Source organism: Trachypithecus francoisi, unplaced genomic scaffold, assembly GCF_009764315.1.
Source record: "Trachypithecus francoisi isolate TF-2019V2 unplaced genomic scaffold, Tfra_2.0 Lachesis_group16, whole genome shotgun sequence".
Classification (NCBI taxonomy): domain Eukaryota; kingdom Metazoa; phylum Chordata; class Mammalia; order Primates; family Cercopithecidae; genus Trachypithecus; species Trachypithecus francoisi.
This window is the reverse complement of record NW_022681461.1, coordinates 85,097,202-85,125,129: the sequence shown is the minus strand read 5'-3', so window position 1 is coordinate 85,125,129 and position 27,928 is coordinate 85,097,202. Positions and strand designations below refer to the sequence as shown.

Below are 27,928 nucleotides of genomic sequence, written 5' to 3'. Positions count from 1 at the left end.
GGTTCCATAAGATTTTTAGGACTGTTTTTTTTTTTCTGTGAAAAATGCCATTTGAATTTTGATAGGAATTGCATTAAATCTGTAGATCGCTTTGTGTGGTCTGGACATTTTAACAATACGAATTATTCCAATCCATGAACATGGGATGCCCCTTCTTTTTTGGTGTCTTCTTCAGTGTCTTTCATCAACATGTACTGTTTTCAGTATGCAGATATTTTACCTCTTTAAATTTATTCCTAAGTATTGTATTCTTTTCAGTGCTATTGGGGATTGGCTCATTTTCGTAATTTCTTTTTCAGATAGTTTGTTGTTAGTATATAGAAACAAAACTGATGTATGTTTTGTATGGTGAGAGTTTTACTAAGAGTGTTTGTTATTTTTGTTTGTTGTGGTGAAAGGAATGAGAATATTCCACCATACTAAGTTTTGCTGAATCACTCTTCAAAATGGTTGCTCCAAATAGCACTTCTTTCAGTTGTGTAGAAGAGCATTTGCTGCTCCATATGGCCAACCTTTGATGCTATCCGTTTTACCTTCCTCCAATTTCATGGATGTGAAACAGAAAACATTATTTTAGTTTTTATAACCTATTAATGAGGTTGTAAATATTTTCATATTAGTCATCCGTATTTCTTCTTTAAATTGACTATACCTATTTTTCTATTAGGTTGTATAATTTATATAATTTCTATTAAGTTGTTAGTCTTTTCTAATAATTCCCAATTTTTTGTTTTTTTTTTGAGACGGAGTCTTGCTCTGTCACCCAGGCTGGAGTGCAGTGGCGCGATCTCGGCTCACTGCAAGCTCCGCCTCCTGGGTTTACGCCATTCTCCTGCCTCAGCCTCCCAAGTAGCTGGGACTACAGGCACCCGCCACCTCGCCCGGCTAGTTTTTTGTATTTTTTTTTTTTTTTAGTAGAGATGGGGTTTCACCGTGTTCGCCAGGATGGTCTCGATCTCCTGACCTCGTGATCCGCCCGTCTCGGCCTCCCAAAGTGCTGGGATTACAGGCTTGAGCCACTGCGCCCGGCATAATTCCCAATTTTAACTTCATTTCATTTTGACATTGATTTGTATTTTTCACATTGTAAATTGCTTTTGAAAATCTGGATTGGTATAATAATAGTAAGGTAATCAATATCTGAATTAAATGATCTTTGAAATTAAAGTTTAACAAGGAAAGTCTGAGTAAAAGTGGCTAACTAGTAAAATGTAAATATAAAACACATCATTAATGTGGATGGACCTGAGTGGTCAAAGACTGTGAAGATATTTGTATTCCATATGAGTGCTTACCAATGGGTGACCTCAGCAGAGGAGGATTTTAATGATCAAGTGGATAGAATGACTTATGACCTGTGGACACCACTCAGCCTCTTTCCCCAGCCACCCCTGTCATCGCCCAATGAGCCCATGAGAAAAGTGGCCATAGTGAAAGGAATCGAGGTTACACATGGGCTCAGCAACATGAACTTCCACTCATCAAGGTTGACCTGGCTACTGCCACTGCTGAGTGCCCAATTTGCCAACAACAGAGACCAACACTGAGCCCTAGATATGGCACCATTCCTTGGGGTGGCAGGTTGATTATATTTGACCTCTTCCATCACGGAAAGGGCAAAGGTTTGTCCTCACTGGAGTAGACACTAACTCCAGATATGAGTTTGCCTATTGGGCACGCAATGCTTCTGGCAAGACTCTACCATCCGTGAACTTATGGAATGCCTTATCCACCATCATGGTATTCCACACAGCATTGCCTGTGACCAAGGCACTCATTTTGCGGCTAGAGAAATGCAGCAGTGGCCTCATGCTCATGGAATTCACTGGTTGTAGCATGTACCCTATCATCCTGAAGCAGGTAGATTGATAGAATGGTAGAATGGCCTTTGGAAGTCACAATTACCATGCCAACTTGGTGACAATACTTTGCAGGACTGGGGCAGAGTTCTCCAAAAGGCCGTGTATGCTCTGAATCAGTGTCCAATATATGGTACTGTTTCTCCCATAGCCAGGATTCATAAGTCCAGGAATCAAGCAATGGAAGTGGAAGTGGCATCACTCATCATCACCCCTAGTGATCCACTAGCAAAATTTTTGCTTCCTGTTCCCACGACATTATGTTCTGCTAGCCTAGAGGTCTTAGTTCCAGAGAGAGGAACACTGTCACCAGGAGACACAACAATGATACCATTAAACTGAAAGTTAAGAGTGCCACCTGGAAACTTTGGGCTTCTCCTACCTTTAAGTCAATGGGCTAAGAAAGGAGTTACAGTACTGGCTAGGTTAATAGACCTGGACTGTTGTGATGAAATCAGTCTACTACTCTATAACTTAGGTAAGGAAGAGTATGCATGGAATTCATTAGGAGATCCATTAGGGCGTTGCTTAGTATTACCATGCCCTGTGATTAAGGTCATTGGGAAACTACAACAGCCTAATCCAGGCAGGACTACAAATGGCCCAGACCCTTCAGGAATGAAGGTTTGGGTCACACTACAAGGAAAAAAAAACACAACCTGCTGAGTTGCTTGCTGAAGGCAAAGGGAATACAGAATGGGTAGTAGAAGAAGGTAATCACCAATACCAGCTATGACCGCTTGACCAGCTGCAGGAATGAGGACTATAATCGTCATAAGTATTTCCTCCTCCTTTTGTTAAAAACATGTTGGTGCACGTATATACTTGTACTAAGAAAATATCTTCGTTTTATTTACTTTATCATGTGACATAAGATTTATTTATTTCATATCAGCATTTAAGTATTGTTTATTTGGGTTGGGGATTAGTACATTTCTGGTTGTATGAAGGATAGTTGTATTACATTAGACATAATTATGACCTTATTACTGTCTTTATGTGAAGATTGCTCATAATCTCAGGAGATGTGTATGGGTTCAAGTTGACAAGGGGTAGACTTGTGATGGTTAATACTGAGTGTCAACTTGATTGGATTGAAGGATGCAAAGTATTAATCCTGAGTGTGTCTGTGAAGGCATTGCCAAAGGATATTAACATTTGAGTCAGTGGGCTGGGGAAGGCAAACCCACCTTAATCTGGATGGGCACCATCTAATCAGCTGCCAGAGAATATAAAGCAGGCAGAAAAACTTGAAAAGGTTAGACTGGCCTAGCCTCCCAGCCTATGTCTTTCTCCCATGCTGGATGCTTGCTGCCCTCAAACATCAGACTTCAAGTTCTTCAGTTTTGGAATTCAGACTGGCTCTCCTTGCTCTTCAGCCTACAGATGGCCTAGTGTGGGACCATGTGATTGTGTGAGTTAATACTTAATAAACTCTCGTGTGTGTGTATACACACACACACACACACATATTCCATTAATTCTGATTGATTATATCTCTCTAGAAAACCCTAATACAATTAAGAAATTAAAAGAAATGTCCATACTATCCAAAGAGGTCTTATAGATTCAATGAAATCCCTAACAAAATTCCAATGTAATTTTTCACAGAAATAAAAACAATTCTAAAATTTGTATGGAACTACAAAATATCTCAAATAGCCAAAGGAATTGAGAAATAAAAAAGAATAAAACTGAATGCATTACACTACCTAACTTCAAAATCTGTAAGCTATAGTGAACAAAAACAACATGGTCCTGGCATTAAAAACAGACATTTTGACCAATAGGGCAGTATAGACAGCCCAGAAATAAGCCCATATATTTGTGGTCAATTGATTTTCAGGAGAGGTGCCAAGAAAGCACTAGTGGAGAAAGAATAGTCTCTTCAATAAATGGTGTTGGGAAAACTGAATCTATACAACAGAAGGAAAAAATTGGACTCTTATTTCACACCACAAACAAAAATTAAAGTGGATTGAGTACTTAAACATTGAGACCCAAAGCTGTAAAACTACTAGAAGAAAACAAGGGAAATGCTTCACAATATTGGACTGGACAAAGATGTTTTTAGATATGACTCCAAAAGCACAAGCACAAGCAAAATATAAACAAATGGGATCAAACAAAAAGGCTCTGCACAGCAAAGGAAACAATAAAGAGACAACCTATATCCGGAGAAAATACTTTCAAACATACATCTGATGAGGGGCTAATATTTAAAATATATGAAGAACTCAAACAACTCAATAGCAATAAAACAAATAACCCAATCTAAACATGCTCAAAGAATCTTTGTAGACAGTTCTCAAAAGGACATACAAATGGCTAACATATATATATATATAATATATATTAAATTATATATAATATAATATATAAAATATATCATAATCTAATATAGATTATTATATAGATAAGATAATATTAGATATAATATATAATCTATATATTAGATATATCTGATAGATAATATATATTAAATATTTATAAATTTGTATATTATATATAATATATAATATATATATGTTCATCACTGATTATCAGGGAAATACAAGTTAAAACCACAATGAGGTATTACTTCATACCTGTTAGAATGGCTATTATAAAAAAGATGAAAGATAGTAAGTGTTGATGAGGGTGTGGAGAAAATAATGCTTGTGCACTGTGGATGGGAATGTAAATTAATATATCCATTCTGGAAAACAGTATGGAGGCTCCTCAGAAAACTAAGGATAGAATTTATCATATTATCTGGTAATCCCTCTTCTGAGTATATATCCAAAGGAATTAAAATCAGTATGCCAAAAATATATATGCATTTTCATGTTTATTGCAGCATTATTCACAATAGCCAAGATACTAAAATTACCTAGGTGTCAATTATCAATGAATGGATAAAGAAAATATGGTGTGTGTATGTGTCTATATATGTATATACACACACATATATACACACACCAAATTACTATTGGGGGTGTGTGTGTGTCTATATATATATATATACACATACATATATATATACACACACATACATACATAATACACCAGATTTTCTTTATCCATTCATTGATAATTGACATCTAGGTAGTATACATATGGTATAGTATAGTGTGTGTATATATTTACACACATATATACACATATACACACATACATACATAAACCAAATTTTCTTTACCCATTCATTGATAATTGACACCTAGGCAGTATATAGTATAGTGTTACTATACTATTTGGTGAACATATATATGTAATATTGTAATGGAATACTATTTAGCCTTAAAAAGGGGGGGAAATAACATGGATGAACCTGGAGAGCATCATGCTAAATAAAATAAGCTAGGAACAGAAAGACAAATACCGTATGATTTCACTTACATGTGGAATCTAAAAAAGTTGAAATCATAGAAATAGTGACTAGAATGATGGTTACCAGGGTCTGGAAGAGGGGGATGGATGGAAAAAGGGGAGATGTTGATCAAAGTTTCAGGTAGACAGGAGGCATAAGCTTTAATGATCTGTTGCACAGAGTGGTAATTATAATGATATATATTTCAAAATTCCTATAAAATCATATTTTAAATGTTTTGGTAGTAAGAAATAAGCATGTGAGGTGATATATTTGTTAATTATGCTGATTTAATCATTTTATATTGTAAACATCAAGATACCACATTATACCTCATAAATATATATAACTATCATTCATTAATTTAAAGAAAACTGGGAGGCAGCTAATGGGAACAGGGCATTTGGGGTGAAAAAATATTTTGGAACTTGGTAGTGGTTGCATAATACTGTGAAGGTACTCAATGTCACTGAATTGTATTCTTTTTTTTTTTTTTCCGAGACGGAGTCTGGCTCTGTCGCCCAGGCTGGAGTGCAGTGGCCGGATCTCAGCTCACTGCAAGCTCCACCTCCCAGGTTCACGCCATTCTCCTGCCTCAGCCTCCCGAGTAGCTGGGACTACAGGCGCCCGCCACCTCACCCGGCTAGTTTTTTGTATTTTTTTAGTAGAGACGGGACTTCACCATGTTAGCCAGGATGGTCTCGATCTCCTGACCTCGTGATCCACCCATCTCAGCCTCCCAAAGTGCTGGGATTACAGGCTTGAGCCACCGCGCCCGGCCTTAATTGTATTCTTTAAGATGGTTAACTTTGTGTTGTGTGAATTTCACCTCAATCAATAAAAAAGATGGAAAAAATAAAAGTATAAGCAAAAGACTGGAAGAAAATACTGAAAATATGTATCTGACAAAGATTTGTATATAGAATGTACAAAAAACCTTTACACCTTGAAAATAAGATGAACAACCCAACCATAAAAAGCATTTGAATAGACACTTCATAAAAGAAGATATAAAAATGGCTAATAAGCACATGGAAAGATGCTCAACATAATTTTTATTAGCAAAATGAAAATTAAAACCACAATGAAATATCATTTCACACCCAGTAAAATGGCGATAATAAAAAAGATAAACAATTAAAATGTCAATGACAATGTGGAGAAATGGACTCTCATACATTGCTGGTGGGAATGTAAAATGGCGTAACTACTTTGGAAAACATTTTAGTAGTGATGTTAAAAAATTAAACATAATTTAACATATGACCCAGCAATTCTTTTAGATGTCTAATATCCATGAGAAACGAAAATATAAATCCACACAAAGAATTGTACACAGATGTTATTAGCATGGTCTTCCATAATATTGGATACAACTAAATATTGGATATAACCAAAAATTCAAAACAATCTAAATGTCTACCAACTGGTAAAGGTGCGATAGCCATACAATGGAATATTATTCGGCAGTTAAAAGGAAAAAAATTACTGAATGTGCAACAACATGAATGCATCTCAAAAATATGCTAAGTGAAGGAATGCAGAAATAAGAGATCATGTATTATATTATTCTATTCATTTAAAATATCCAGAAAAGGCAAATCTGTAGAGTCCGAAAGTAGATTACCTAGCTTTGGGATACGGTGAAGGAGTTGATGGTGGGAATTAACAGTAAATAGACATCATAAATCTTTTAGGGGTGATTAAAAAGTTCTAAAACCATTTTATGGAAAAGTTGCACAATTTGATAAATTTATTTAAAATACTGAATTGTATACTTAAAATGAGTGAATTGGTATATATAAAATATACCTCACTATAGTTACTCCCCTCTCTTTATTTGTGTGTGTGTGTGTGTGTGTGTGTGGCCATATACATGTAAAAAGTTTGGTTGCATTTTGGACCAGAATAATGAAAATAAAGGGGAATTTCGTATCCTAAAGCTTGTCTTATATTCTCCACTTTATTGTTATTCTTTATTAATTACGTGGAGAAGCCATCTAAAACACTAGGTGTCTGATGCCTTTGCTTTTTCTGGTGCCTTCTTAAACATGATTAATATTTAATTTTCTTTTCAGATATACAGCACTGTATTTAGCCGATGCTAACAGGAAAGTTCATTTATATCATAAATACTGAGTAAATTCTAAGATATTTGGGTTAAGGGCAAAATTAAAATGGTTGTCCATTTTAAAATGATGGTTGTCCAATCAATTCAATGTGTTTTCTACATATAGATTCCTTTCTTAGAAAATATTAGTTCTTCCTAAATCCTAAAATAGAATGGTGAAATAACAGATGTAGTATGGGTATTATTTTATAACAGAAAATATCCAATTTTAATTGAAAAAAATTAAGTTGCCTAAAACATAGTGTGATTGGTATGGATTTATAAAGCACATAGTATTAAATTTGATCAGAGAAACTTTTAATTGACAAGTAAGGAGTCGATATCTCAAAAGGGAAGGATATGGATTTCAAAGGTTTCATTCTGGAAAAGGGCAGAGGGAAACTTAGGAAGGACAGAAATGAAGACATTAACATTAATGCTGACCTTTAAAAAAGTACAGCTGGCCATTCAAATATACTAGTACTTCCTATGTTACCTTTCATACTGTAATCAAAATCTACAAGGACTGTTGGTAGGGATGACAGAGAAACAGAACAAATGAAAAATAATGACTTTAAGAGCAGATATCTGAAATGTGCAGTATTGCTTTGGCTAGAGAATAAAAAATGTACTGGGATTTTTTAAACTCTGGACTGGAAATTTCATTAAAGTTTAACATCTTCATTGTATTAAGAAGAATCAAAACTAACTGATCTCCTAATGCAATTATATTTTCAGTTCAAAGCAGGGAAGATATATTCTAATAAAATATTTAATGACAATCTGCTATTGCCCAGCTACTCCATTCTTATAAGCTAAGTGAATGTCTTATAAGTTAAATGCAATGTGTTAGGCCTTTACTGTTTTATGTTGGGGTCACACACAGGGCTCAGGGAAACCAGTAAAACACATCAGTGGCATATTAATCCGAAGTTGTTCATGGCTGTGTATTCAAGGGAGCAAGGACAAATAATGGTCAAGGAAGGAAGTTAGGGATTGGTGCCTCTGTACTAAATGTCAGCTTCAAAGGGAGAGACCAGAGTATAAGCAGACAGTTCTCTAGGTTGCAAATCGGGAGGATTAGGAACAAGAGAGATCCATGCAGGATGTATAGTAAAAAATGTTTTATACCAAAAATTGTATTTCATGGCATTAGGACAGTCTACTGGGGTAAGACACTATGCAGTACTAGGCAATTAGAATTCTATTCACTAGCTATGTGCACAAGGGGCTCCTGACCTGGTCATTTTGGATGTGAAACTGTTCATGGCAAGTATACATTATTTGCTTTTCACTGGAATGATTATTAGTCTAACTTGACTGTGTTGTAGATCACTGTTTTGCTTTTGTACACAGCCTGCTTATCTGGAAAGTAGCTGATATTTTTATGTAAGTACCTAAGGGACTTCTCAATATATGGTTCTTATACTATGCAACCTATTTCTATTTCAGTCTGGACAGTTTTAGACGGTGCAGTCTTGCTATATGGTGTGAGAAATGGCTGTAGGAAGCAACACTCAACGAAGTTATTCCATCATCCCGTGTTTTATATTTGTTGAGGTATGTGTATTTTTTAACCTTTATGAACAAATTGAAATAAAAGTAACAGTTTTTATTCTGATAACTTAGATTATTTTATAAAATTATTTTATGATTGGTAATTCAATTTTGATAGCACAGATGTTGGTAAAGAATTAAACTATGCAAAATGTTTCTTAAATAGGAAGTCATAGAGTAAGAACATTTTTAAACTTCACTTTTGGGTTACAAAAATTGTGTTTTATTATATTTCTTCTATTTTCAACAATGATATGAATGTTAACTATGAAAGAGAATGAAACATTTTAATTAAGTTGTTCATTAGAAAATCAATATCCTGTTTCAGGAAGTCAATAATGCAGGTATTTTACAGATGATGATAGTTCATGGTCTTTTGCCTTGGAACCCAAATAAAGAAAAATAATCTTAGAGTTTACTATCTCCTCTGGACATTTTCGTTTAGTAGCATATTGGGAGCTTGTGCAATGTGTGATTTCTTTTGCCCTGAATTTCTTTGTTGAGTTGCTCCGACTTTGTACCAGCAGTTTTTCCAGCATCTTTTTGGTTAAATTTCCTGAACTCCTTTTGTACTCTACCTCCCTTTCTAGGTTTGCTATAGAGGAGACCAAGACATGAATTTTTTAGGAAATTTGGAAAAAACTGCTTTCTAGGTTATCTCAAAATAAGATATTATTGTATCTGCCTTATCAAGAAAATAGGGCATCTAGTAGTGGATCGGTTTTTTTAGCCTGAAGATCAGGCCTAAAATATGACAGTGTAAAGAGCTGAAAAGTAAGTATCTTGAACTTCCTGTCTGGGTGACTGCGGGATAGTCTCTACATCCCAGGGGTGAGCTGTAGCATATTCTTTTTTATGGCATCTTTTTGGCTGACTATGGGAGAAATGTGTGTTGATCTACTTTATTATCCATATAAAAACAAAGTTGGGTTAAACCACTACTTATATTAGCAAAGATGTACTTGTTGTAGATGTGTTGTTTATACAAATCCTGTGAAACATTTAGACAAGAACTTTTATGTTCTCCAACTTGAAATAACTTTACCTGCCTATATAGTCAGATAATTTTGAGCATTCTGATTTTCGATCAAATATATGGGTGTTTGGTGATCATGAGTTTCACCTTATAGACATTGCTTGGTACTTTTAGATGAACAAGTATTTCACAATGATTTATTTTCTGGTGATATTTGATAATCTGTTCGTGTTGCAGAATCAGGTAAAGATAGGAGAGAAGGTTGGAACAGAGATGTTAATATAAACGAAGGTACATATAGACTCAATTTAAGCTAAATCTCTGAACGGGGAAACAAAGAACTCATCATTCAACCAAAAACACATATTCTTAATACATTGCATTTAATTTGCTATACAATGCCAAAATAACTCCATTCAGATAATAGTGATAATTATATATATTGTGGGTTCTGGTTACTGTTCTTCTTATTGATATTGTGGTGAAGGGAAAAAATCATTTTTCCTGCTGCTCATGTGAGACGGTTAGAAGGTATAACAATAGTATCTTTTTCAGTGTTTGCTTTCTCTTTTGTTATATGAAAAATAATTTTTAAGTAGGCTGGGGGAAGTTCCGGAATAAGTCATCCATCATCATCTTTATCCTCCCTGTAGCAATACTATTTTATATTTTCTTAAAAATCAAGCAGGAAGCAACCCTCAAAGTGAGACTTTTAATTTATTGCTGGAAGCGGTAGTCTCCGAAGATTTTCAGCTCTCTAATGTGTGAATGATGAGCTTGGCCGGTGGAGCAGCAACAAGGGAGATAAATTAGTCCTTCTGTAGCTTACCCTGACACAAACATAAATAAAAGTCTAAAAATCTGGGAGAGGAAAGGTGTTTTTTTTCTTTTTCTTGTTGTATTGTTGTTCTTATTTTGCATGGAAGTTTAGCATGTATCAGTGACCTCTCAGAAACAGGCAGGCAAAAGGGAAGGAAAACAGGACACAAGACATCGAGGGGGAAGGAGGTGAATTCAAAGTGGCTCTCATGATTCTCTTGTATTTCATTCATCAGACACTTATTGTTTACCTATATTATTCCAGGTACTGTAACAAGGATATCACAAAACTTGGCAAAAAAATGTCAACTTGACTAATGAATATCTTTTCACTGTTTTTTAATTTTGAAAGAATTTAATCACAGAAAATAATTGACATCCCTGCACCTGCCATCAACACAAAATCTTAAAGTTTTGTCATCCTTGCTTCAAATGTTTTTGTCAAGGAAAATAAAATGTTACAGATATGGCCAAAATCCTATTGTCCTGAAGCCAGAAGTCATTGTATGTATGAAGTTTGGGGTTTCTTTTCCCTATATCTTTCCTATGCATATTTTATATTTTCCAAAATATGTATGTATTCACAAATAATATTTTAGGAAAATTTTACATAAATGACACTATGCTGAACCTTTCTTTTGCAACTTGCCTTTTCATTCAACATTATGTTTCTGAGATTTATCCAAATTGGCAGTCCATTCATTTTAATTGTTGCAGTTTATCGTGTTGTGCAAATATACCTACTGAGGGACTGTTTATGCGTTTGCTTAATATGCTTTTTCACTGTCATAAATGATTTTGCAGAAAATATTCTTATTTTTGTCTCTGTGTGCATATGTGCAAGAGCTCTCTTAGTATGACACATAGCAGAATTGCTAGGGGATAATTACATTTGCCAGTTGTTTTCTGCTGCATTATAGAAGCAACCTTGATATTTGTATATCCGTTTCTTTGAAGAAATTTTAAAAACCTCTATTATTACTTTTATGAGTATGTCATATATTCTGTAGCTTTTTTTTCAATTACATCATCTGTAAGTGGCAGCACATTTATTTCTGCTTTTCCAATTGTCATGTCTTTACTTTCTTGCCTTGTCTTATTGCTTTGGTTAAGACCTCCCCTGCAATGTTGGATAGAGGCAGTGGTGGAGAACATCTTTGCCTTGTTGCTGACTTTAAAGAAAATACTTCAAGTGTTTTACTATTGAATTATGAATAAATGTGGATTTTTACTTTTTTCTTGCTCCCTACCATCATCTAAATTTTGATTACTTAATTTGTTGTAATCCCACATTTCCTTCCTTTATTGGTTATAAATTATAGATATTTCTTAAAATTACTTTAATATTTTAAATATACATACTTGACAACACAAACTGAAGTTCATCAATAGCTCCATAATTCTCTTAAACAAGCAATGACTGTTCTTTGACTACTTAGAGCTCTTATATGTCATCCTTCATTTTTATATTTTCCTTAAATTTTTCACCTTTTTTTCAGTTGGGCTTCTTTGAATTTACCTGTATTCATCAGTTTCTTTGCTTACTATTCCTCTCCTACTATAATTTCCTCATGAAGTTTATCCTTTAGCAATGCTTTCAGCAAGAGTCTAGTACTGTTGATGAAGAGATTCAAACTCTGAAAAGATCTATTCTGAGCTAAATATGAGTGACCACACCCTGTGACACAGCCTGCAGGAGACCCTGAGAACATGTGCTCAAGGCGGTCAGGGTGAAGCTTGGTTTCATACATTTTAGGAAGATACGAGACATCAATCAAAGACATGTAAGATATACATTGGTTTAGTCCAGAAAGTGGAACAGCTCGAAGGGGAGAGCTTCCAGGTTATAGGTAGATAAAAAAAATTTCTGATTGGCAATTGGTTGAGTCATTATCAATAGAAAGGAATGTCTGGTTTGATAAGAGGCTATGGAGACCAAAATTTTATCATACAGATGAAGCCTCCAGGTAGCAGGCTCCAGAGAGAATAGATTATAAATGTTTCTTATCAGACTTAAAGTGTGTGTAGATGGTAAATGCTGGTCAGCTTTTCCTGAATTCCAAAAGGGAGGAGGGTATAATGAGGCATGTCTGACCCTCCAATCTTATCATGAGTTGGGGGGTTAAATCCCCACCCCCTTTTTTGTGCTCTGAACTTTCAATATAATATGTCAAAGTGTGAATTTGTACTATCTAGGATTTATTGTGTGTCTTGAATATTAAGTCATGTTTGTCACTAGCTCTGTAAAACTCTCAGCCATTGCTGCTTCAGATATTTTTTCTGCAACATCTATGTGTGTCTTCTCATTCTTTCACTCCATCTCTTAGCCCATCTTGTTGCTGTTTATTTAATTTCCAGAAATTCTATGTGTGTTTTTAAAATTATTTTTATAGTGTCATTTTCTGTGCTTGTGGTTTTGTTTCTTTTGTCTTTAATTATATTAAATGTAATTATATATTTTCAGATTGTCCTATTACCTGAAATTATTGGCACTGGGATCCTCCTGTTGGTTGTGTCTGCTGTCTTTAGCTCATGCTGGACTGTTTCCTTATACTTGTGGTTTTGGTTTAGCTCCAGTTTAGCAGCGCTTACTTCTTCTGTAAGGTTCATGTAGACCTTAGGTGTTGAGAGTATCACTTTGGAGGGATTTTTCATAAATGTTTGTTGCCCTTGGGTTTAATTTCCATATTCAGCAACCAAACTTGCAAAGTCTCAAACGTATAGTCCAAGTTGATCCTTCCTTGAGTCTTCCTATACCAGCAGGTGGATTATATAGAACACTTTCAGTTTACCTGTGAATTGAAAGGGAAGGAGAGAGGATAACCATTGTTTGTAGATATTTGCAGTGGAACATTTTCATGGCATTTTTGTTTCATGAATGCATTCATTCATTCATTCATTGCACAAACACTTATTCAGTAACTACATTTTTCCCCAAGACATTATGTCTTTTGCCGTTTTGGATACTTTACATAGTAACTACCCCTCTGTAACTTGGATCTCACTAAGTTCTTCATAGAGCCTGGACTGTTGGGCCACGCTTGAAATGTGTGTGACAGATCCAGGGTGGGAATGAGACATATATAGGCTGCTCATAGTGGAATGCTGATGTGCATTCTCTTGGTGATTTTAATTGTATGAGCAGAGTTTTGACTTGGGGATGTTTTTTTATTTGTGGCAGTTGGTGAGGAGAACAGATGCCAACCAGCATCGATAATTCAAAGTTGGTGATGACTGAGGAGCCTGCCTGGGACTCACCCAGCAGGCTGAAATGGTGGTAGAGAAGCTGCCTGACAGTACGGCAGGCAACATAAAAGGTCATATAGGGATCCCAAGTCAGGAGCAGCATTGCCCCTGGTAATCCTTGAATTTCTTACAGACCAAAAGGAGAAGTTAAGATGCCACTGGAGAGAGAACAAAGTTTGTAGATTACGAGAGCACCTACAGGGAAAAGTTGAAAGGCAGAGGATTCACAGTGGGAGGAAAGCAGAATGGATGAAGAAGTATGTGTAATGGACATGGTAGGCAGTTCTGGAAACCAAATCCTTAAATGACAGACATTCAGAAAAATTTCTGTTTTGTACATCTCCCAGTTGCAACTGATCTTGAAATATATCTTGTAGTCCTGGCCAAAGCCCTTAAAAATAGGATAGTGATTTTAAAGGCCAGCATATAAACTTCTCTATCACTTATCAGACAGAATCACTAAAATTTGAAGATAGTCCACGATGATATTTCTGGCTGACAGGTCGTAGCTCTTTACTGCTCTGGTTCTACCAGAGCAAGCTGAAACAATGCTGAGCCAGACAAAAGCTAGAGGAGTCAGATGATGCAGGAAAAGGAGAAAATTGACAATCTTTAATGAACATGAGGACATTTATTTTCTCATCATTTTTTTCTCCTTAAACTCATAATATTACTTTTTGTTAGAATAAAGGTACTTAAACATACCCAAAATATTAAAAATAGAGATAAAAATTCAGATAGTCTGTGATTTTCATTCTTAGTCCTTTTTCCCTTCCTTCTGCCTTCCCTTCTTCTCTCCCATTCCACTTCTGATACTCTTTCTCTCTCCCTGTTTTCTTCCTCTTTCCTTTTTTTCACTGTCATTTCAGCAACACTTCTCATGCTTGAGGTTATCTTTGTAAAAAGGATTTCTCTGAGGAAAAACACATTATAATTGGTGAGTGAAACATCTGAAAAACAAGAATGTAAACTTCTTGAGGTCTCTCATGCCTTCTCACAGCTAATACCAGGCATATTTTCCAAAATGCTTAAGACTGAGAAGTCCTGTTTGACAGATCTTCCCAGACATTGGTGGATTCCTCTAAAGACAATTTTACCGTTTTCTCTATGAAACCATTAACAACTCAGCCAAGTCTCTTTTAAATATATTTGTGCTAATAGCAACTCTAAGTGGAGCTTAATTGCCATAGCAGACAATACTAAGTACCAGGAATTGGACAGAATGAATGAAATTGTTGTCTGATGTGTACAGGTCTGACAGTTTTATCATTTTGATGGTTGCTCATACTTGCAATTTTTATTGCCTATTTTTGACAACTTATTTTTCTCAGCTTGAACCTAGCAGGATATTGTTATAAATTGCAGATTGCAGATAAATAATATCATGAAGTTCAGCAAGAACTTGATGATTTCGAGTGTCTTTCTCTGGGGCCAGAACTTAAGGAATTCCACATCATCACTTTTGAACATCGAATGCCATTTCAATGTTTCCCTTGTTTTGTGTGTCTCAGGTTTTGAAAAACGAATGTCTCTTGGCTTTGCTTTGGCCGTTTACTTGCAGGTACCCAATTCAGCAGTGCTGACTGCCCTGTTCCTGAGACTTAGATTGCAACTCTTATATTTTTACATTTAAGTAACATCGAAAGCTTTTTCTCTAAAGAAGCAAAAGAGGCTTTTTAAAAACTCTACTGGATCTTAATTTTATCCTTATACAGAATGAGTGAGAAGAGAAAATAATTTGATGTCAAAAGCACAGGGTTTGAGTCCTGGCTCTGCCATTTATTGCTAGTATAAACTTGGGGAATTTCTTTGGACCCCAATTGCTTCATCTGTGAAATGGAAATAAAAATGACTTCCTTATGGGAACTTTTGGGGAAAGAAATGTGGCAATGTACCTGAAAGTGCTTGCCAAGAGGTAGGTGATTAATAAATATTAACATGAAAATAATGAAAAACAGCTTCTACCCAACATAAAACAATGAAGATGAAAAGTAAACCAACCAAATACACACACACACACACACACACACACACACACAACCTTGACGCTAAGAGAGGTATTCTGTATAGTTTAATCCCTAAAAATGTGACATTGCTGGGCTTGAATATTTTTATAATATATATTAAGGTAGTTACTGAATAAGGTTTCAAACAAAGTAATAAAAATTTTTGAGAGTCTTTTAAATTGCAGTGACAAATATAAAGTACTTTTGCATGCATTTTCTTACTTAAACATCATTTGACTAGTGTTTGCAACATCGGAACAAGGACAATACCAATATTCAAGTATCTATTTTTCATGGTATTGAAATATCAGTGTTAAGTTCTAAAATGAACTATGGTTTCCATCATCCTTTATCCCTGTCTTTAGCTCTTCCAATTGAGTGAGAGTTCCTCTGTTCTTCAGCATTGAGGCTCTCCAAGTACAGTATTTTGAGATAAAGTCACCTGTTAAAATAAATTGTCCCAAAGAAGAGAAGAGAAGAGAATGTAGGACTAAGAAAATAGGTCTGGCACTGGAGGGCAAGGAATCAGGAAAGAAGGAAATACTGCTCTCAGAGAAATCAGGTGGTTAGATTCCAAGGGAAGGACTGGGAGTTGAGCATGGAAATATCCCACCCCCGGTCTTTCTATAATTCCTCTACTGTCCCCTTTTCCTATTTTCCTTAATGGTTCATCCTTCTCTCCCCACCCTGCCCTTTCAGAGATAATAAAGACCCAATCTGACTCTGGGTGGGTGGGGGGCTGGGGCAGGAATACAAATCTCACAAGATACACAGCCTCACTAGTAATCTATAAAATGGTAATGATAATAACTGTAACATACCATGGAAGGATTTTGAATGAGAAGGGATAAGGTCAGAATGAAAGTGCCTTTGCTCTTGTCAACATTTTGATGAAATAGATAAATCTGCACATATCTTAAGATATATTATTCAGGTTTCAGATTTTTTATAGCCCCAAATATTGGTGTTATATCATTAAATACTCCATATGTGACATGTGTATGGTATTTTAGTATAAAACTGGAGTACTAAAAAAAAATAGGATAATATTGACCCTATGCAATAGAAATTCATCTTCACTTTTTAAATTTCAAATGTAAAGGTATACAGGAGATAATTGGTTTACTTAAGGCTACATTGCCAATGGATGTTACAGTTGAGATTTAAATGTAACATAAATGCAACTCTTATATTCCTTCTACTACAAATATATAGGCATAATTATTGGTCTCAGAGTCACATTCAGGAAGTCAACTTTCTCCACTGGATAACAAAGATAGAGTAAGGAAGTCCTTTCTGATATGTTCAGACATACAGAAATGTTGCAATATGAACTTTCTACAATCTGCCCTCCTTTAAGAGCTTAAAGAATATTTTTATATTTTAATCCAGCTAAATCCCAACTATCTGGAACTCTTGATACAGGCTCATTTTGTTTGATGGAGGTTTAGCTGATAGGAATCAGAAAACTCCTTTGATGTCTATAACCGTTGGGTAACATTCTTTTAAAAATGTATTTTGAGTGATTTCAAGCATATTCTATATAATAAAACATAATAATTACTCAAGTACTTACAACCCAGCTATATAAAATCTTAACATTTTGACATTTGGTTCAGATTTAAAATAAAATAATAAAAGCATAACTGATATAGTTGAAGCTCCCATGAACCCTTCCATACAGGATCTTGTCTTTCTCTGCCTCTCCAGTGATCATCACCAAACTGAATTTGATGCATGTAGTTTTCTAAGATTTGAACAATTTTCTAAAATGCATTTACTTTTACCTTAAAAAGTTCAAAATACTGACTGGGCATGGTGGCTCACACCTGTAATCCCAGCACTTTGGGAGGCCGAGGCGGGTGGATCACCTGAGGTCGGGAGTTTGAGATCAGTCTGACCAACATGGAGAAACCCCGTTTCTACTAAAAATACAAAAAATTAGCCGGGCATGGTGGTGCGTGCCTGTAATCCTAGCTACTCGGGAGGCTGAGGCAGGAGAATCACTTGAACCTGGGAGGCAGAGGTTGCGGTGAGCCGAGATCAAGTGCCACTGCACTCCTGCCTGAGCAACAAGAGCGAAACTCTGTCTAAAAAAAAAAAAAAAAAAAAAAGTTAAAATGCTGAGCACAATTACATGTAGTTTCGAAATAAGGTATTGAACACAGGTTGTGACTGTAGGCTATCACAGTTGTAGATGTTAGGAAATTGGACCAAATACATATATTGACCCAGGCTAAATATTCTAAATTGGCATTTTAAAAAATCTCTGCTAAAACTGACCTTAATAATTAGTATGTGATAGTTTTGCCATAATAACAGACTGTGCCTAACTCTCTGTGGCTTAACATTCTTCACAAGCTGATTTCTCACACTGCCAGTCCCATGTATGTTGGTGTGAGAGCTTGTTCATCACAATCACTCAGGGACCCATCCTGTTGGTATCTCCATCTCAACAAGCTTTCACAGTCACTTTGGTAAAGGGAAACAAACATGGTGATTCACAACACAGGCTTTTATAGCTTCATATTTAATTGATACAGGTCAGTTCCACTCACATTTTGTTAGCCAAAGCAATGGAAATGTGGCCATGCCCCACTTCAAAGAGAGTAGGGAATTGCATTCTACAAATATATTGAAGGGAACGAGATTCTTTATAGCCTAAATGACTACCACAGTTCCCTCATGGTTTAATCTCTTCCTACTGAAAAGTAAGTCCCAAATGATCCAGATAATAAAAGGTTTTACTTAGACATATTCTAGTTCATAAAGGCATTTGTGTGTGCTTGCTGGGTTTTTTATTCATTAAATAATTTATATAGTACGTGGTGCTGATAGCATGCCCTGTCACTAAAGAGTTCAAGCAGAGACCAGGCTGAAGAGAAGATTCTAGCACTACATGAGTGACTGGACTAGAAGATCATTAACGTTTCCTTATGACTCTGAGTACCTGTCATTCCAAAGACGAGAGTCCTAGTGACAACCATATATCCCAAAGTATCTGGCATCTCCCAGCTTCTACGCCAGCTTTCCTCAATCTGCCACCTGCTTTATGTTGTTTTCCAGACCACCTTGTCCTTATGCTGTATACCATGTGGTAACATCACATGTTCCCTGTAAATTTCCCTGAGAATTAGCATTACAGTACTTTCAACCAAGCATTCTTCATAAAGTAGAATGAATACACCAATACTTTGCTCTTCATAGAATTTTACATTGTTGCCTTACCTCATGGGGCATAGGCCCAGGCAACCATTCCAAGATAATGACAGACTCTGAAGTGAACATATATTTGTAAGAACTATAAAAGATAGCATCTTGCCTAATGCAGTGTATTATTTTGCATAGGTAGCTGGTAAATTCATTCTTTGCTTTGTGATGCATTTTTCTCTTGCTGAATTAATCCCTCTTTGAATATAATAACCAATCTAGACCATCGTTGACACATGTGGCTGGCCAAGGTATTAGAATTTCTCTTGAATCTTAATTCCAAAATTACATGAAGCATAATTTTTAAGCTAATGCAGTGCTATAATAATTTAAGACAACTGCCATTCTGATCTATCTCGGAGCCTATAAAAACAGACTTTCTAGGAAGTCTACTTTTAAGAGGATGAAATATAAAATGGCAACCTTCAGAGAGTAGTTTGGCAATGTTTAGCAAAATTTTCAAGTCTTTGTATTCTTCTTAGGCCCCAAAAGAACACTCCTAATAATCTATCTTACTGAAATAATCATTAATATGACAGATTTTGCTGCAAGATAACATCACAAAATTGTTAATAATTATGAAAAATAAAATTCCCAATATTAAACTTCAGAGGATTGGTCCTAAAATTATTGTCCCTCTATATAGTGGAACACTATGCATTGATACAAAATTATATTGTTAAAGAATTAACCTCATGCGGAAATATTCAAATTAGATAGTTAAATGAATGCGGGAGGCAATGGCTTCCAAGCAGTATGTAATCTGAGTTTCTCCAGGCTTCGCCAGTACATGAATATAGATGACAGTCATGGTATCAGTAAGAACTAAAATACCAGTATCTATTGCTCAGACCTGTTCACAGGAGATTCCAACAGCTCTACACAATTGCCCAGTTGAGCCTGAGATTGTCATCTGTGTTCATGAAGCAGTCTCTTGCCTTGTTACCCAAAGAACTAGCCACCTTTTTTATCAACTTTGGTCATGCATGTCTGTTTCCTCAAGCAAAGAAACCATGTAAAGTTGCCTCACCCTGTCATTGCTAGTGTTACCTACAGGAGGGATGCTAATATTGACCCGCTAGTATTATACTTTCTCCACACAGAGGCGGGAAGAAGCTTTGCTCCCAAACTTGATGTCTCACTGTCACCTGAACATCAGTGGGGTGCTGTGTCTTAGGGACAAATATTTAAGGCAGACTTCCTTGTCTTTCCTACTATCATTTTTTCCTTTTACTTTCTCTATGCAGATTAATTCATAAAAATGGCTTTTGTGAACCATCAGACTCACTAACTTCTCAGATACGCCAGGTGTGTTAGTCATGGCAACAGATATTGCAAGCTCCAACCAGATAACCTCTCCATTCCAACTGGGCAAGACAGATGTAAAATGTGATGCCTTTTTGGAATTATGTGCCTATCGAGTGTATGCCTAGAAAGAAAAGGTATGCACTAAAATCAGTGTCTTTTTCTGGGTGTTGGGATTAAAAACACATTTTGTGCATTAAACTTGTATTGCTTTTTATCAGAAAAAATAAAAACTATATTTAAAGACTGCATTAAGTTATTGATGTGTGTAGTATGAAATACAGAATTCTTTATACAAAGTTAGAGACTGGTTATGTCTTCTGCGATTTGAAAACTATTTATATTCACAAAAGATCCAAAGACATATCATTTCTCAAATCACAATAGAAATAAAGTTTCTAATACCCGCTATTATTTTTACAACACGTTCTATGTGGTTTTCACCAATGCCAAGCCTTAGAGAGTATGACTATAATTATACTCACGTTTTACTTGTCAGTCTTGTTTAGGAAAATAAAAAATGTTTGAGTAATCTGAATTTCTTTTAGGTTAATAAATTGTTCATTATATCAAATAAATAGTTTTCCCTCTTTTCAGTCTTAGTACTATATTTTCTACATATACTTGTGTACATAGTTCTGGCCAGCATACCCACTAGTATTCTCAGTCTTTGTGGTACACGTTACATCAGTAAAGAATCTGCCCTACTCCCATCCCCATGAATGTATACCAACAAAAAATCCCACCCCACAGTTAATGATAAAAGCATAGACTCTTAGAGCTAAATGGGGCCTTAGATCACTTATGCAAATCCCTCATTTCAGATAAGGTAACAGATTCATAGAGGTTAAGTCACTTGTCTAAGATCATACAACTGATTATTAACTGAGTTCACAACCAAACCTGCAGGTCTTGATTCTGTCCCAATCAATGACAAATTTCATATTCAAAAATTGCTTCATATTCAAAAATTTCAAAAGCTGAACTATAAAACTTCAAAATGTTTATAGCAAGAATGATTTCATAATGGGCAGTGTGGTATATCTTCACATACGTAACGTGAGAGGTGGAGCCTTCAAGATTAGGAGAGCCAGGGTCTACAAAGATTCTATAGGAGCTTCAAGTCACCTGTCTGAAGGGGTCAGGAAAGCCAACCAGAGGAAGTTCCATGTAGACCAATACCTGAAGATGGTGAGGTGGTATTCAAGTGAAGGTGGAGGCTCATAGGAGAAGGGCTTCAGAAGGAAACGATAGCTTGGCATGGACCAAAACTTATAAAGGTACTGAGGATTCAAAGAGCTGAAAGAGTTTCAAGTCTGGAGCTTAAAGGATGAGACGGGGCGTAGTGACAGAGGAGACTGGCAAGGTAGACAGAGGCCAAATCATACAGTACCTTGCAGGCCATATTATGCAGTTTATCGTAAGGGCTTTGGGAAACAAAAGCATTCTTGAATATTTTGAGTTTAGACCTTACCTGGTGATAAGAGATCACAGAAGTCATGCCGAGAACCTGGCATCATGGAAAAGGAGACATGAGCTGAGATTTTCACTGTTTACAATAGATTCCATATTCCTTCAGACTGCAGAAGATCTTTCTCAGAGGGGAACAAGTGTCATAGCCCCAATGCTCTCACTGCCCACTTTCCCTAATACATAATAGACCAATAAAAATGTGAAAGGAACTTTGTTATTGAAAAACTTCTGAATATAAGGGATTGCATTCTGAACTACTATGTCACCCTTTCTTATAACGCAGGAAACTTAAAAACACAATCTCAATGGTTGGCCTAACTTTGATGCTTTGCAAAACTGCTTTGGTTTATCTGCTAGTCCCTGTGGCAGGGGCTTGAAAATATTTTCCCAAGATTTCTAACCAGCATATGTAAGTACAATAATTTTATTCTCTGTCCTAATGCGAACTCTTCTGCCTATTTTCTCCATAAATTTACTCCTTCAGCAGACCATGTGTTAGAAAAATGTGGTCACTCTAGCATGAGGATATCTGATACTTTTTCTCCTGATGCATGATCTGTTGGATATAAAAGTGGTTTGTTTCCCCATATAAGTAATTTTTCAGAATTGGACTGGCAAAGTGCTAACTCATCCATATACTCATTATATTTTCTTTATGAGCAACAGCTTATATTTGAAAAATGAGACACAGAAAAATAAGGTACATCTATGGCTGAGATACAGAACTTTATCTCTGAGGTACTAGTTAGCCTATATGGAGATTCATTAATAGCCTTTGGTTTCACTAGCACACTTTTTTCATACTGCAGCACACAGACCACCTGCTTTGGAGTGATCGGAGTTCTTGTTAAAATTCTGAACCCAACCACTGATTTTAATCAGAATGGGATGAAACTAGAGATTTGCATTTTATAAGTTTTCAGGTCATTCCAGTAAAGCTTGAGAACTAAATGAATAAAGAACCTCATTGTGGGAATGTATACCAATAGAGTGGGAGATGTTCATTTTCTCATGATCTATCCCCAGGGGCTTTGCAAACAGTTCTGGAAAAGATAGAATTCTCTGTCCTCTGCCTGAGGCTGTTCTCCAGCTGTAGGAACATGCTAGGCCAACAAATAGACTATAATTGACGGGGCATATAGCACTCCCAGGAGCAACCCTCAACTAAAGAAGGAGGGCTGATAGTAGATAAATAATCCAGCTTCCTCATTCCTCAGTGGGATAATTCACAGGAGTTTGATACAGTCTCTGAAAAGGTACCAGCAAAATAGAATGCCAGTTGCCCAAAGTGATAACACACTCATTAATGGACTTCATTGGCTTCCCTCCCTTTCCCATCCCATCCCTTTGGGAAGTGATCCCATCCAACATGCTTCCTGGGATCACTTCACAAATAAACTGCTTAGGCCCACATCATTGTCTCAAAGTTCACTTTCTGGGAAACCCAGTAAGGCAGAGAATACATAGAGAGTAGAATAACTTTATTCTAGCAAAACTAGGTGATAAGATTTGAAGATTGAGGGTTAAAACAATTTTTAAAGAGATTTGAATTAAATCTGAGAGCTGTGTGACCCAGGGTACTTATTACCTAATTAAAATTAAGTCAGTGTAGACAATTTCATTTTATTTATTTTTCATGTTGTATGCCATTATTCCTGTGTAGGTCCCCATCCTTCTGTGAAATTTAATGTGTTCCACATCCTTCTCAACCAATGCATTTTAATCATTTGATATTAAACCCTGCAACTTTTCCTTGAGAACATCTTCAGATTTTCTGGGGATAAATATTTGGTATACATTGCATGGAATGTATATAACTTAAAAATTCATTAATTTTCTTTTGATATTAGATAAAATAATCACAGAAAAAAAGTAAAGACTCATTTTCCCTGGAACTACATGTTATTAGACCCAATTTCAATTTCCCAATCCACTTGTGCTGCTGTAAGAAAATACATGAGCCCGAGTAAATTATAAAAAAACAGAAAAGTATTTTTCATGGTTCTGGAGGCTGGAAAGTCCAAGATTAAGGTGCCAGCAAAGTATTTTTCATGGTTCTGGGGGTTGGAAAGTTCAAAATCAAGTTTGTCTGGTAAGGGCTGCATCCTCTGGAGGGGACAAACACCATGTCCTCCCATGACAGGACAAAAGGGCAAGAGAGCTGAAGGCTGCGTGAAGCCTCTTTCATAAGGACCTAAATTCTATTTGAGAGAGGAGCCCTCAGAGTCTAGTCATCTTTTAAAGTCCCGCCTGTTAATACCATCACTTTGGCCATTAAGTTTCAACACCCAAACTTTGGAGGAGACATTGAAACCATTAGCACCTAATAATTTCAACTCTATACTGTTAAAATATAAGTTCCTCTTAGCTGATATTTCCTCAAACTCTTCTTTAGCATCTCCTAAGATGAAACACTTTGAAGCTAAAATATAGTATGCTTTATTTTCAGCTCTGGAGTAAGACAGCATAGTATTTTAGGGAAAGTTTGGATTTGAGGGTCTGACAAAATATCTGTATGACCTTCAGCAGGTTACTGACTATCTCAGACTTTGTTTTCTAAACTATAAACAGGTAATAATGATAATACCTGCTTTACTAGGCTGTTTTCAGAGTTAAATAAAATAGAGTTTTTAAGGTGCCTAGAACCTGGCAGGCTACATGCTCAATAATCATTAGCTCACAAGACAATCCAGCTAGAGCCAATATGAAAAAGCCAGCCTTGTACCAGTTCAGGGGTGTCCTTCAGGTTTCTTATCACATAGTTTAATTCAACTTACTCTATTATGTCGTTCATTCAGCAACTCATCTTGGGCTAAGAGTTATTTATAGGATTCTGTGTGGTCAATGTCTGTGACCTGCAAACATGTGATTGACTTTGGCATGATCCCTAGCTCAAGTGAAAGCTCAAAGGGCTGGCTTCTCAACCTAATGACATACACAGAATTTATTCAATCTGTTTGCTTCCCACAGAAATTAGCATACTTTGACATAACTGAGTGAAAAGAAAAAATAAATGCTTTTGACACTCTTCAAACACAAGATGCAAAATAGTGAATCAATTAGGTCCAAGCAATTTGGAGGTTTATGAGCCCACTCTTGCCCCTAAAAAAACACGAGGTTGCACGAAATTTTCCCCTTTGGATTGGTCATGCAAACTTGCATTATATAAGCAATGACAAATTCTCTGACACATGCTTCCAAGGAAAATTAAGACCTTGGTTGGTTGTTTAATGTACATAATGTGACTGCTTAGCCTATTTGAGAACATCATGCTATAGAGAACTTCATGGTGAGTTCTTATTGGCAAATTCTACTGTTCATTGTGAGAATCCTTTATTTGTGAAAAATGTTTTTTTATTGCATACATCCCTTATCCTCCCAAAATATTTTGTCTTCTCTTGTCTTACCTATGTGGTTGCATATTTGGAAGTCTAGTCATCCCTCCCTGGCCTCAACCTTTTGAGGACTGGGGTAATATCATTTCCATCTTCATATCCCTCAAGGCTTGCTATTGAACAGTTATGTGCACAAAGTATATGCTTGTCTTAGACTGGATTTCTCCAGAAGCCGACCCTAAAATGAGGATTTGAATACAAGTAGTTTATCTGGGTGGTAATCCCAGGAAGTACTGTAGAGAGCACGGAAATGGAAAAGAAATAAAGCTGATACAGGGTGCATTAAAGAGCAGCCTCTCATTGTGGAGAAATGGGGCTCTAGTAGGCTGCCAGAATATGCCTCAGAGTTCTCCCCGCTGAGGGGCAAGAAAGCTGGAATATCTGTCATATGGTAGCTACACTGTTGTTTGAGGTTTATTCCCAGAGGCATTGAATTTTAGGCACTTTGGCCAACCTTGCATACAGTCAATGTACTTCTGAATCTCAAAAAACCCTCAGGCACAGATTCGTTCTTGTAAGAAAATGGTGAGTACCAAGGGACTAGGGCAGGGCACTAGCTGCCTCTGCAGTAATGCTCAAGAAACTTCTATTGCACAGAATTGAATGGAAGTTGCCGAGAGCTATAAGAAATGTCAAATAACCCCAAGACCTCAAATCATCGATTTTTTACAAACCTCTTGCAGATACATGTTTTAAACAGTATCAACTCTGTCATTACTGAATGATTTGGGGGCAGTGCCACCTCTAAAAGCAACAAGGCAGTTTTTCTTCTAACACACTATTCTATCACATTATTGGTATGTCTTCTATACCCAGGCTATGTTACAGATGGAGCAATAAAAGTATTAGATTGGTGCAAAAGTAATTGCTGTTTTTGCCATTACTTTTAGAGCATATTTTTTATGCTTTTTAAACCAAGCTATGTAGGATTTCAGCAGAGACCTTGGCGGGGGGATAAAAGAGTTTATAGTCCTTTGGAAACAGTGCTGGGTCAGGAATCAGGGAATTTGGATTTTTGTCTTCATTCTTGTGTAAACTTGTAGCCACGTGGCCTTGAAGAAATCACTCTGAAGCTTCTAGACTTCATTTTGCTCATCTGTAAAATGTACATATTGAACACTAAGGTTTCTTCCAGATTCAAGCATAATGATCCTATGAAATAAGGCAATGGGACTTATAAAATTTATGTGGATCTAGTAGACATTGGGAGAAAAAAACTGGACATACATATGTGCAAATACATATATCTATTTGTAACATGTATATAGATGTGTATATATATATCTATATACACATTATATAGATATGTTATATATCTATAGATCTAATATATAGATAGATAACTTCAGAAGTTATTTTTACTCTAAAAAGACAAATTTGATGGCATTCAGAATGTGATTTGCAAATTTTCTCTTTTCTCCTGAAAGCAAATATTCTCTACCACTTAGAAATGAGAACGTGTTTTTCATGTAGGATCAGAATAGGGAAGGGAATTTGAGAGAGTTATATCTTTGTTTTTCTTGTTACTGGCCTGATTAAGTGGTCCAAGATAAATATCAGTGGAAACTTTGTGTGGATGTACTAAGATTGCTTCCCCTCTAATGCAAGTTTCTCTTAATTTCCCATTAGTTTTCAGAAGCTCAGAATTATACCAGTATAAAAGGATTCCCTGCCGGGCGCGGTGGCTCAAGCCTGTAATCCCAGCACTTTGGGAGGCCGAGACGGCGGATCACGAGGTCAGGAGATCGAGACCATCCTGGCTAACACAGTGAAACCCCGTCTCTACTAAAAAATACAAAAAAAACTAGCCGGGCAAGGTGGCAGGCGCCTGTAGTCCCAGCTACTCGGGAGGCTGAGGCAGGAGAATGGCGTAAACCCGGGAGGTGGAGCTTGTAGTGAGCTGAGATCCGGCCACTGCACTCCAGCCTGGGTGACAGAGCCAGACTCCGTCTCAAAAAAAAAAAAAAAAAAAAGGATTCCCTATCTTTTCATGTTAAAAAATAAAAAGAAACCTTGCAGTTTACTGAGTTAACCTAAGCTTGGTCTGATAACCCAATATAAATGCAAGATTTTTTGTTATTTGTCCTCAAGAGGTAGAGTCGTGTGAAAGGGGTAGTAGCAACCAGCTCAAGCCCATTGGAGATCTGTAGGGCTCACCTGCCCCAACCTTTATTTCCTAGAGGGCTTAAATGAGGAGTTTCAAGATAAGGATGAAAATCATATTGTACTGGAGATGGCAAAGAAAAGGCACTTCACATTCTAGACCAGCTCTAAACCTAATCATCCCCGGCTTTGACTTTCCCACCTGGATCCTCTCCACCTGAATGCCTAGACTTTGCTGATGTTTAGGTGAAGATGCTGAGTAGGATTAGCTCTGATTTTAAGTTCCAGCCGGCCGTATTGATGAGCATTCTGCAGCTGCTGTTTCTATATTGAAAAAGCAAAGTCACAGCTGGGCTCTTCTGTTAGGGCTCGGCTACTGTGTGCACTTCCCTGGAGACCAACCCACTCCAAACTGGATCTTGAGGGCTCTGGGAGTACTGAATGAATTTCTAAGCTTTTCTAGTATCTCTAAGGTGTTAGGTATTTTCTTATTGGGCTACTATGAATGAGATCCCAA

At 36.4% G+C, this 27,928-nt stretch overlaps 1 protein-coding gene across 1 annotated transcript in view; it reads left to right on the top strand.

Moving 5' to 3' along the window:
- The first annotated feature begins 8,771 nt into the window (after positions 1-8,771).
- PLPPR1 (phospholipid phosphatase related 1) overlaps positions 8,772-27,928 on the top strand; it is a 154,482-nt gene continuing 135,325 nt past the window's right edge. Inside the window, exon 1 of the mRNA XM_033237957.1 lies at positions 8,772-8,881. Coding sequence (XP_033093848.1) covers positions 8,819-8,881 — 63 coding nt within the window. The 5' untranslated portion in view covers positions 8,772-8,818. The remainder of the gene's footprint in view (positions 8,882-27,928) is intronic.